The following is a 13451-nucleotide window of genomic DNA, read 5'->3' as shown; positions in this document are numbered from 1 at the left end:
AGGATGGTTGCACTTTTCCAAACTTTTGGTAATTTCCCCTCTTGCCATATCTTATTGAATAATTCAAGTATTTTTCCTAAGAATTTATCAGGTAGATTTCTAATCATTACATAACATATATTATCACATCCTGGCGAAGAGTATCCTGTATTACCTAAAGCCATTTTAAGTTCTGATAAACTAAATTCAGCATCTAATATAGATATATTTCCCTCTCTAGGATAAAGAATGCCTTTATTAGCATTTAGAATCTCTTCCTTTCTTTTCTTAAAACACTCATCCATATTACTACCTTTATGAATCTCTGCAAATTTGTATCCAAGTAAATTGGCTTTCTCCATATCTGAAATTGCTTAATTTTGTCCTTCCTTTAGTACAGGAGCATGTGGGGGTTTATATTTACCTATCATCTTTTTAACCATCATCCACATTTTATTTAGTGTAGTTTCTTTTCCAATTGTTGAACAGAATTGTCTCCAAGATTCTTTTTTTGCTTCCTTAATAACTTTTCTTGCTAAAGCCTTTTTTCTTTGATATTCCATAAGATTGTTCATTGTAAGTGTTCCACACGACCTTTTAAAAGCTCTATTTCTGTCCTTAACAGCTCCTGAACATTTGTCATTCCACCATGGGACGTTAGTTTTTCCCTTTTGACTCATATTGCTAGGAATACTCTGACTTGCTGCTGCAATGATAAACATACTTAACTTATGATTAATTCAATTCAATCAATACTCTGATCTGTTTCCACATGTATTTCATTTAATACATCTATACACCATTCAGAAAATTTCTCCCAGTTTGCTTTCTTAAAACACCATCTATGATGGACATATATTTAATCAATTTTAAAATCAATATCTACTTTACATAATATTGGAAAGTGATCACTTCCGATACTTGTGCCATGATCAACTTCCCATTCACATCTGCTGGCTATTTTCCTATCAGTTAAAGTGAGGTCAATACATGATGTCTCATTCTTATAAATATTTCTCCTTGTACCATTACCATTATGCAAACATACTAGCATCCTATCATTTATCATTTCTTCTAATATTTCACCATTTAAATCTGTGTATTTACTTCCCCATAAACTATTATGAGCATTAAAATCCCCACACCATATTTCTCTATGGCTTCTTTTATTAATGCTTTTCATTAAATCATTTGTTAATGCTTCACATGGGTTATAATAATTAATGACAGTTAGTTTTCCTTTGTCTCCATTAAAGATTTCAGTAACTATATTTTCATGTTCAGTTGTTGTGTTAATGTGTCTAAATGAGATCCCTTCTTTGATAAATGTGATGCTACCTCCTCCTTTGTCTTTTTCTCTGTCAACTCTTATATTATGATATCCTTTCAATATAAATTCTAATAATATCTGGTTTGTTTGTCAATTCCTGAACATATCTTTTAAATTCCTGTCCGTTCGCTATCAAACTCCGCGCATTCCACTGGAGAATGAAAAACATCATTAATACTTTAACCATTTTGAGACCCTCCATTCTTCTGGTTTAGTATTTTATGAATATCATCTGTCTTTGTTACTAACCCCAAAAAATCATTAGCAGCTTGCACAACTGATTTGATTTTATCACTTTTCTTAACATGTAGCATGGTGACATTAACCACTGAACATGGTCTATTGCTATCTGTACTCCTTACTTCTGGTGGATATATAGGAGCTGCTTTCTCTTCATTATTATTTTTCACAATGCTTTTGATTGCCTCAGCATATGAAACATTATGTGCCATCTTATATTTCTGAAACTATTCTGAAACTCAATTGCGACCTCTCCTGGTTGGAGTTAGTATATTCATGTTGTTAATACTGACTCCAACCGGGAGAGGCCGCCTTTCCGCTGCACACGACATTCGGACACGATTGTCGCATTTCTCCCTCTAGTGGCAGCAACCGTTACCTCGGCATATTCACCATGGTAAAAGGACTAATTTTAATTAATATTATTAATGTATGAATGCATCGTCACAAATCAGATGACCCCCCAAAATAAAAACTGTAGGTTTTATGGGGCTAATCAACGTAAATAATGTTTTAAAAATTATAAATCTTTTTTAAAGCTTGGTAAAATCAAAGCGGAACTCCAAACGCTCACCGTCGCATCACACGGAATGTTTTTGTCGCTGCAGCGCTCCAGTCGGAAGCTGCACAAGCGTGTCGCTCATCTCTGTCAGTGAGCGGCTTTAAGAAACTATTTTTTTCTGTAGTTTGTATTTATTAGTTTCTGTTGCAGAGGATATCTTTGTGTGATGCTCATGGCTGCTCGGACAGTCTGTCAGATGCTTCAGCGCCGTAAGTCATCATGACAAAACGCAAATAATTAATCTACTGACCTTGATGGTTCATTGCGACATGGATAAATGAATAATTTTGTTTGTTTAGAGCCAATTAGAATTTTTTTTTTCATTATTCATCATCTTTCAGAATCGCTCATGTGTAGTAATAAACTTTCTCTAATTGTTTACTGATGCCTTTGTTACAGTTGTTTTCATGAAGTTTAGCTCCCTGCAGCATGTCTTGCAGGTCAACGAGGTTGCTTAATTTTGATTGCAACTGTGTATATACTGCTGTTCAAAAGTTTGGAATCAGTAAGATTTGTAATGTTTTTTATTTGATCAGAAATACAGAAAAACAGTAATATTGTGTAACATTGCAAATTTAAAATAATGTTTTTCTATTTTAATATACTTTAAAATATAATTTATTCCTGTGATGCAAAGCTGAATTTTTATCAGCATTATTACAGTTTTTTCAGAATTATTATAACATTATTACAGATTTGCTGTACTACTTTTTTTGAATCTGTGATACTTTTTTTCAGGATTCTTTGATGAATAAAAAGAACAGCATTTATTCAAAATAGAAATCTTTTGTAACAATACACACTACCATTCAAACGTTTTGGGTCAGTATTTTGTTTTTATTATTATTTTGAAAGAAATTAATGCTTTTATTCAGCAAAGATGTGTTAAATTTATAAAAAGTGATAATAAAGATTTATATTGTTAGATAAGGTTTCTGTTTTAAATAAATGCTGTTCTTTTTTAACTTTATTCATCAAAGAATCCAGAACAAAGTATCACAGTTTCCATAAAAATATTAAGCAGCACAACTCTTTCCAACATTGATAACAAATCAGCATATTGGAATGATTTCTGAAGGATCATGTGACACTGAAGACTGAAGTAATGAATTTAAAAATTCAGCTTTAAAGTGTTTTTAAAATAGAAAACCATTATTTTAAATGGTCATAATATTTTATGTATGTATTGTTATGTATTTTTGGTCAAATAAATGCAACCTTGATGAACAGAAGAGACTTCTTTAAAACAGTAAAAATCTTACTGATCCAAAACTTTTGAACAGCAGTGTATATACGTGTGTGTATATATATATATATATATATATATATATATATATATATATATATATATATATATATATATATATTAATTTAGTTATGCTGATTTTCCGTAGTACATTAAGTTTAGAAAATTACATTTGAAAATACATTATAATAGAATTCCACTTTAATATCGCATATATACAATACTACTAACACACAATTGTTATAATCAGTAATTTTCGCTAGTCAATACATAGACATCATTGATGGCATCTTCATAATGAATGAATGTAAATGTGTTGCAGGTCTAGCGTCTAGTGCAGCGGCTGCAAGCCTCTCGTCTGCAGAACTGCGCAGTCATCGCAGTGCTCTGTTCTCTAAAGAGCAGGCACGTCAGAGATCTCTGTATCCGCGGACAGAGAAGATCGAGGTGACGCTACAGGGGCCCGGCCTACAGGGGACCCTGCTGGTCATGAACAGAGGCCTGTCGACGCCCTACAGCTGCACACGCCGTGAGTGTCTTAACGATACTGTGAGCTTCTTCTGTTCAATTAATCATTTACCTAAAAATGAAAATGAACTGGAAAGGTACTCACCCAAAGGCCATCCATGATGTAGATTAGTTTATTTCTTTATGGTAACAGATTTGGAGAAATTTAGCTTTAAATTAAATCCTCTGCAGTGAATGGGTGCTGTCAGAATGAGAGTCACATAAAACATCACAATAACGATAGTTCATCAACTAAATTCTTGTAAAGAAAAAACTGCTTTGTGTTTATAAGAAACAGATCCATCATTAAGATGTTTTTAACTTAAAAAACTGCAAATTAATATGCTAATCCATTTGATGTGTGGGGTCAACGGGAGTTTTTGAAAGAGACTAGAAATGATTCAAGGAATGAAAATGAGGATTTTGGCTGAAAACTAAAAAAAAATAAAGTAAATTGCTTCATGCATTCTTTATAACGTCAATATAATTTGTCATTTTGCACAATCACAATAATATTTAAAAAGTATATGGTTAACTATTTTCTAATGATTTCTTCAGATTGTATAAATGTTATTTTGGTTAAATTATTTATTTCAGTAGTCCACTTTAGACCCTGTATATTATAAGTAAAGTTGCAACTACATGTCAGTTAACTCTCATTTAATTGTAACTACATGTCAAATAAATCTCATTAGAGTATTAGTAGACAGTTGGGTTAAGGTTAGCACAATAAGTTGGCATGTACTTGCAAAGTTATAGTTAGTAGAATGTCCATCAAAATAAAGTGTTAGCAGATTTTAAGCAGACAGCCTACTAATACTGTAATGACTGCTGGCTGACATGTAGTTGTGCAGTTATAGAAAGTGGACTATATAAAAAAAATACGTGAAATCTTATTTTTACAAAACTGAAACCTCACATGTCATTGACTAGTAAAAAAAAGAGTGATTTGGGACACAGAATACATATTTTTTATGTCTTGTCTGTCAGATCTGACAGAGTGGCATGTGAAGAGCTCAGCTCTGGCTCTAGTGGACGGACAGCCGTGGCACATGCACCGGCCTTTGACCCACTCCTGTGACCTCACCCTTCTCACCTTCAAAGATAACGACCCTCAGATAGCCAACCAGGTCAGTGTGTGTTTGCGCTGCTTAACGTAAAACACTTCTGATGCTGTGTGTTATCATTGAGACAGTGAACTTATGTGTGCTTCAGGCTTACTGGCGCTCCTGTGCAGCTCTTCTGGGTCATGTGCTCGACGGAGCATTTAAGGACGAGTTCAATGTTGAGCTGCTGAAGCTTCCTGAAGTGCCAGGTACAACTGAACCTGATTTACTCACAGCTGTGTGTGTTGTTAGTTATATTCAGATGATGTTAACTCTTCATCTGTTGTGTTTGCAGTGACCGCTGGTGCGTTCTGTTGTGATCTGGTTCTGGACTCTCGTTTAGACTCCTGGACGCCTACAGAGGTCAGAACTGCTTCTTCATCTCAGACACTGTTAACATGCATCTCAAATGTGTCCTCCTGCATATTACATATTGATTAATTATGTTAATGTGTGCAAATGTGTGGCATACCTGCATTCAGATCAGTTCTTCAGATGTCAGTCATACTGAAGATGTTCAGTCCATTTATAAAGCCAAACTCTACAAGCTGTTGATTGACAGTAGAGTGAGTGGTTCATATCATGTGATCGCATGCATTTTTGACTGCTTGAAATGTACTTTAAGTGTTTAGATCATGAAACGTTTCAAACCCAGTATCAGTAATGTAACCAGTAATGTTTCAGTATCAGAAATGTGCTTTTTCATTAAGATGCAATATTTGTTCCCTGAAATAGATTTCCAGGGGCATTTTTACCTTTATAAGGGCAGCTTTCTAAGTTAATTTGGCGGTCCAGTATTGTATCTAAAATTTAATACTCAGTATTAACTTCTTATTGAGTTTATATACTAGTTCAATAAGCATCACATTCACAATCATATTGATATTCAGGTAAAACAGCACTCTTGTTCATGTCTACATTCTGAATATATAAAACAAGAACTGATTGAGAGGCATTTTTTGGTCAAATCCCTGTTAATTTTCAACCCCACTCAGTTTGCACTTGTCTTTAGTGCTGAACGCTGAGTTGGATGTGAATTGAAGCTCCTGGATTTGTGTCAGTATGACCGTATCTTTGGTGATGATCCTGATCTTCTCTGAAGCATGTGCAGTGTTCAGTTTGATTGCTTCTTTTGTTGCAGGAGAATGTGCGCAGTTTAACACGTGATGCACTGCAGCTCATTCATAAGGATCTGCCGTGGGAACCGCTGGATGTTTCAGCGACTGTGGCGCTCGAGATCTTCTCTCACAGCCGGTACAAGAAACACACACTACACAATTCAGATGTTTTCAACATGTGTTTTGTATTTTGTACATTATAAAATTAAAATCATTTAGTCTAATATCAGATATGGATCTGTTCAGACAGTGTAGACAATATTCAGTAAATCTACATCCAATATTTGGTTATTATTTATTGTTAACTAAAACTGAAACTAAAGTCTTTAAAATAAATTGTCATTACTTGAAATCAAACAAACATTAACTGAAAAAAATAAAAATAATTTTTAGAAAAAATATATATATATATATAAAAGAATATTTCATATTATTTAATCACGATTAATCACATCCAAAATAAAAGTTTTGTTTACATAATATATGTATGTGTACAGGGTATATTTATTATGTATATATAAATACACACACATAAATTATATATTTAGAAAATATTTACATGTATATACATTTATATATTTATATTCTTATATTTTATATTGTATATAAATATATTTAATATATAAACATAACATATTCTTCTTAAATTTATACATGCATGTGTGTGTATTTATATATACATAATAAATATACACAGTATACACACATATATTATGTAAACAAAACTTTTATTTTGGATGTGATTAATCGTGATTAATCATTTGACAGCCCTAATATATATATATATATATATATATATAACTAATTTCTCAACATTTCTCATTTTTGCTTAGTTTGTTGAATACTAAAATAACTAAATCTAAATAAACTAAAAACCAAAGCGTAAAAAAACTATATAGAGATATATTATATTAAAAAGATAAAAACTAATAAAAATAATAAAAATGTTCAACAAAATTACTTTCAAACTAAATGACACTACAATAACAGAATAGAAGAAGAGTTCCTCCCAGGGTTGTTATGGTAAACTAAAACAATTGAAAAAAATATATAATATTTTATTTCAGCTAGTTTACGAAGCAACATTTCTCATTTTCAATTAGTTTAACTTGACTTAACTAAAATAAAAATGAATAAAAACTATTAAACTCTAAACTATTAAATAGAGGTATTTAAAAACAACAAAAACGAAAAGAAAAATGACAAATACAAAGCATAATTACTGAATTTTATATATATTTTACATAGCACTCTATTTAGGGGACAAGTGTAAATGAGTTCATTCCAGTAGTGACCCGTGACTCTTGATCCTAGGCCTCTCCTCCTAACCTCGTCGGGGGAAAAAATAAACTGCCAGTCTAGCTTACGATGTCTTTTTCTAAAAATCATCTTTGACAATTCCACCTTTGAAATAAGAGGCTAATCCAGCCTTAATCCGGTCACACACCGGACGAGAAGTGCAGCACACTACGTCTTTAAAATTGGAACACACTGTTTTCTATGAGTGTACACACACTGGAGGCTCAACCGGCGACTGTCCGCGGATCGCAGCTACAGCTTTGGGCGCTGTTCAAAATCCGGCTGCCCCACTCACATAATTTCCATTAAATTGCATTATATTTGTCCCAAATTATTGTTAATGTACATAATGACTTCATCCTAGGCTGGAAGATTGTGTATTGTGCAGTTTTCAACGAAACATTTTTCTGTGGCTCTAATAAAGCTTTTACAGCACTTGATAATTCTTGAAGTGAACTTTTGACTGTTGGGAGTGTAGATTATTGGTTTTGGACTGTCATCTTGAACTGAAAAAAAAAAGACTGTTGCTGTCTGTTTGGACAAACTCTTGTTTCTGATGAGTTCATCTAGTTTGAAGTTGAGATAAATGTAATAAACCAGCATTCACTCCATTTTACTTCTCAAATGTGACGTTGAATCAAGATATTCAACAATAGCATGATTTGAATTTGTTGATTTGATTGGATACTTAAGAAGTGTCTCTAATTGATCAGAAGGACTGATAAGTTAATGAAATATTGAGGGAAAAAAATAATTTTAATGAAAGGCTTTGAAAGCATTTTTTCTCTAGAATAATCACTGATGAATCATGTGTGTAATTGTGTTTGCGCAGGTGTAAACAGGAGGAAGTTGAAGAAAGAGCAGCTCAAAGCCAGAATGGGACAGTGTCATTATACAGGTGAACACACACACACACACACACACACACACACACACCCTCTCACTCACACTCCTATCATTAAGAGGACTCTTCATAGGCGTAATGGTTTTTATACTAAGCTCATGATACTTTGATAACCCTCACAGAAAATGTTCTGCATTTTTAAATAAAAATAGTTGAGCATGTTTATAATGTCCGCATAATGAGGACATTTTATAGGTCAAACCAGCACACACACACACACACACACACACACACACACACACACACACACACACACACACACACACACACACACACACACACACACACTATCAGATCAGCTGTAATGGTTCACCTGTGTTTTGCTCAGGTGTGGAGATCATGTGACGGTGAGTGGAGGCCCTCTAGTGGCTCGTACAGGTCTCTGCTCTCAGTATGAGGTCACATCTGTCCATACGGTGGGAGAGTGCGAGTGGGGCGTCCTGCGGCGGGCTCAGGGGCTCTCGCTGCCCCTCAACCTCACTGTACGTACATCTGACATCTGTCTGAATGTGAGAGAAAATGAATCTTTACAATGTGTTATTCTGCCATATAATTAATTTAAATGTAGCACTGTGGAGAATTTGAAGAGCAGTTCAGTCTGTCATTTTTATGTTTCTAAGATTAAGTCTAGTACATTGTGCTTTAGTATGTATATTCTTGATTCTGAGTTGTGCACATGTTTTATTTGTGTTTTTAGGCTCATCATAAAGTGTGGAAGATGCTGAGGAAAAGAGCAGAAAGACTAGTAAGAAATGTGTTTGTGTGTGATAATTCGGTTAAACAAGTGAAGGCAAGACACTGCAGTCAAAAACACTGTTTTCATGCACTGGTCAGTTTTAAGATTTTGGCCTATTTGGCTTTTTTTTTTTTTTTTTTGGCAAAATACACATTTAAATGTTTATTCTATTGCACTGTTTGCATCTGTACATTTAAATTCCAGTCAAAGGTGATATTTTTTTATATTTTTCTCACTAGAGCTTACACCAAACATTTCAGTTTTATTCTTCTTTATATTCTGAAGGCTTTTACTGAGGGGTTTGTTCATAAATCATTCACACTGATTTGTACAACATTTTATTCCTAAAAACATGATGAAAGTGTATATCTTTTATGTCTGTTTCTGTCAACAAAATCAAACAAGAATTAAGAACTTGGCTTTATCCAAAGTTCAGGTTTGTGTGCTAAAATGTATGCAAATTAGTGCATATTTAATTAGATAATGCCTCATTGGCATTTTTAAAAATAGAAAAACAGACAAAGTTTCAACTCATCCCTACATTTGTTCAAACAAAGGAAAAATAAAAACACATACTTAAAAAGTTTTAGAAGGAGCAGCAGAAATGTGAAGCTGAATTTATTGCAGTACTTGAATTCAATGAATTATTTTTTTTTCTTTTTCTGTAAAGTGTCTTAATCGTCATTTTGAGTACATTAGTGTAAAAGTGCATTAGACAACACATTTGATCATTTTTACAAACTCAGAAACTGTTCTCAGTTGTATGCATGTACAATTTTTTTTTTTTTTTTTAAGTGTTCAGAACTTTTTCACAGATCTTATCATTTTGCTTCACCAAAAGGACTTAACGACTACAACCTGTGGCTCTAAATCTGTCGTCAAAGTCGTTTGAAAAAAACTGGCTTATCTGAAGTCACTGGATTTTACTATTGCTTAACAATTATGCAAATACATTTGGGCACTTCATCCTGAACTTATTCTAGACTTCAGTTCGGCTTTCAACACCATCATCCCAACAGTCCTCAGACCTCTCTCTGTTCCATATTTCTGTCAGTTTTCTGACAGATAGGCAACAGGAGGTGAGACTTGGGGAAATTCAAAGCAGCCTCCTCACACTGGTGCCCCTCATGTGATTTCTCCTCCCCCCTGCTCTTCTCGCTGTTTGTACCTGCAAAAAAAACAATTTTTTTCACACACTCACGTCGTCTCATCCAGGACGGTATTCTGCTTAAGACAAGAAATGGCTGTTTGGTGCAGTCTTAACCAAACAAAACAGTGGGAGACGGGACTTTCAGGAGAAACCCCCCTGCACTCCCCCCCCCCACTCACCTATCATGAACAGCACCTTGAAGTTCATTCAGATTCCTGGGAACCACATCTCTCAGGACCTGAAGTGGGCAATCACATTGACTCCACTTAAAAAGGCCCAACAAAGGCTGTTGAAACAGACTCATTGAGTCTGTCCTTGCACTTTCTGTTCAGTACAAAATTGAATTCAATGACTTATTTTTTTTTTCAAGAAAACATCCAGAGTGAGGAAAGGGCTCAGAACCCTCTTAATCAAGTTACCCCATCTTTGAACTCTTGCCATCTGGCCGGCGCTTCAGAGTACCAACATTCAGCACACAAAACAGTTTCTTTTTCTTCCCCCAGGCAATCTACCTCATGAACAGTTAAATGTTTCCCACCATTACAAAAAAATGTGCAATAGTATTTTTTGTTACCCCCCCCTTCATCCTAGTACATCCCTGCATTTTCAATCCAATTCCATTATCATTTATAGCACAATTTGTTTAACTCAGATTGCAAAGGGATTTTTTTGACTGTGTGTTGTTTCTCAGTGTGTACTGCTTAGTTATTCGCAAGCACTGTCACTTGGCAATAAATCTTTCTCTGATTCTGATTCTGATTCTGATAGATGCACTTATATTAAACCATTTACTTGAATATTTTTGAAAGGTTCTGTCAATTAATCTTTATATACAACAGCACAGTTAATATTCTAACACATTATTAATATTTGATTATTTTCTCTTTTGCAGGTGGAGATCCCATCATCCCCAACAGTGACTCCTCCTCTCATAACAGAAGCCACGCCCACTGTCACACCCCCTCAGCAGTAATTAACACCTCCACACCCAGCTTTCAGTGTGTTATATTGTTGAATAAAAATGTTTGTCACATGTCATAAATCTACTTTTGTTTTATTGTTTGAATGAGTCTCACATTACTGACAAAAACATCATGGATAATTTCAGTGATTGAAGTGATTCCTTCTTTTTGCTTCCCACAAATTAATGAATGCAAATGAATCACTGGAAATCACAAAGTTGGTAGCTAGTAGATCATATGAGTCTTTGTTACTGACCCTCAAAATGAATTCAAAATATGTATACTCTTTTTACAAGAATCATTTTATAAAACAATCAAAACCAATATTCTTCAACCAAAACCAAATTGTATCTTTTGAGCAAATTTTCTTAAATGAGTGAATATATATTAAAAAAAGGCAAAGTTTTGAATGTTACCATGTTATGACTGCATTTGCCCCTTTTTGATTAATTTGAATTACCAGTATTAACACCATTTGAATGAATGAAAAATAAATTTTGAATTCAAAAACTAAATTTATGAAGCATGCATATTTATTTCTAATGAAACAACTTAAATATTACTCTGAAAAGTTTTCAAGCTAAATAAATTCATTTTACTTGCATAAACTTTTACTGTCAGATGAAAAAAGTGATCTGTTTTTCATGCTGCAGTGGTTTGTCAGCTGGCATACATATTCATGTTTATCAACAAAATTGTGTTAAATATGAAGAGAAGGCTAAAGGTTTTTTTTTTTTTTTTCTTTTTTTTTTTTTTTTTTTACAAAAGATTATTGACACTAATATAACTTATGAACACCTAAACTAAAGATTTTTCATTTTTATATTGATTTTTAATTGTTATATCTCTTTAAAAATAATGTAAATAAATAAAAAAAATCTTACAACTAAAAACCCTTACTAAAAACTATGCATTATTAGACATTTTTATGTATCTCTTCCAGGTCACAATAGACCCAAATATGTTATGAGGGCTAAACTAGTTGTGCATATCAAAACTGATTAACTAATAAGATTGTCTGCAAACTGTTTCACCTCCTTGACAGACTGTAAATGCGATTGCAGTGAAGTCTGCTATACTTGTGTTGCATTCTTCGTTCTGACGTGCTGGAGCATGAGAAGTTGTATTTGCATTGCTAGAAGTGTTTGCATTCATAAAGTGGTTTTTTTTTGTCAGAGAGTTTAATCCCATTTGCTCAACCAGCTAGAGCATGTTGATCCATCTCTGCATCTGCTGGGTTAAACCCTCAGAGGAGTTGTGCTGCAGCCTGCAGTTTTTTTGTTTTTTGCATGTGTGTTAGTGTTTGTGTGGGGAGGTTATGTGTGTGTGGGTGTGTTTGGTTGTTTTGAGTGTGTTTTGGTGTGTTTGTCAGGGTGAAGACAAAGGCAGTGTTGTAGAAGTGATTGTGACTGTCAGGATTGTTGCAGCTGCTGTGTCTGTCGCATGCAGACAGGTGCAGTTTGTGTTTGTGTGTGTGTGTGTCTGTGTGCATGTTTAAATGCCAGAGGAGCTGACCAGTTGAGACTCTTTAAAGCGAGGCACAACAGACAAAACCTTTGGGGGGTTTTTTATGCACTGGTCAGTTTTGAGATTTTGGCCTGTTTTCCTCCATAACGTCTTCTTTCAGACTAGTGGAAAGAAAAAAATCCAAAATGCACATTTAAGTGTTTATTTTATAGCTATTTGTCTATTTGCATCTGTACATGTCAATTTCCTATATATAGGCTGAAGACTTTTACTGAGGGGTTGTTCGTATATAATTCATGCAGATTTATCCAACATTTTATTCCTAAAAACATGGTGCAAATTTGTATTTGTTTTCCTGTCTGTTGACAGTATTTATTTATGGAGTGACATAAAGAGAAATCCAAAATCCCCTCTGGAAAAACCTTTAATATGTCAACAAATTCAAACAAGAATTATGAATCTGGCTTTCCAATGTTCAGCTTTATATGCTAGAAATGTAGGCAAATTACTACACATTTAATTAAATAATGCCTCATTTGCATATTTAAACATAACATTACAGAAAACCTCTTATACAAAACAATTGTGGTAATGTACCGTGTTTAATCAGTGATAGTTAATATTTTACTCTGTTAACCTGTGCTGTTTTAACTCGATTATGAAAACTTGTCATGCTTCGCATTCAGTCGCATGTGTTGATCTGTGGTCCTGCTCTCATATGTGATGGTGGATACATGATACTCGACGGCCCCGGGGTGAAAGTGCACTGACCAGCTGTTGTGTATGTGTGTGAGTGTGTGTGTGAGTGTGTACCTGGTATTCCTTTTAATATGGTGACCAAATGT

At 34.0% G+C, this 13451-nt stretch overlaps 1 protein-coding gene across 1 annotated transcript; it reads left to right on the top strand.

The window, feature by feature from the left end:
* The first annotated feature begins 2140 nt into the window (after window positions 1-2140).
* mrpl39 (mitochondrial ribosomal protein L39) lies at window positions 2141-11219 on the top strand. Its single transcript, XM_042750241.1, has 10 exons — window positions 2141-2320; window positions 3680-3886; window positions 4855-4994; window positions 5080-5179; window positions 5266-5333; window positions 6112-6224; window positions 8220-8285; window positions 8620-8773; window positions 8989-9036; window positions 11070-11219. Exons 1-10 carry the CDS (start codon window positions 2278-2280, stop codon window positions 11148-11150), a joined length of 1020 nt encoding a protein of 339 aa, XP_042606175.1. The 5' UTR covers window positions 2141-2277; the 3' UTR covers window positions 11151-11219.
* The last annotated feature ends 2232 nt before the right edge of the window (window positions 11220-13451 follow it).

This window comes from Cyprinus carpio, chromosome A1 (genome assembly GCF_018340385.1).
Source record: "Cyprinus carpio isolate SPL01 chromosome A1, ASM1834038v1, whole genome shotgun sequence".
Taxonomy (NCBI): Eukaryota; Metazoa; Chordata; class Actinopteri; order Cypriniformes; family Cyprinidae; genus Cyprinus; species Cyprinus carpio.
This window is presented reverse-complemented; position numbering and strand designations above follow the sequence as displayed.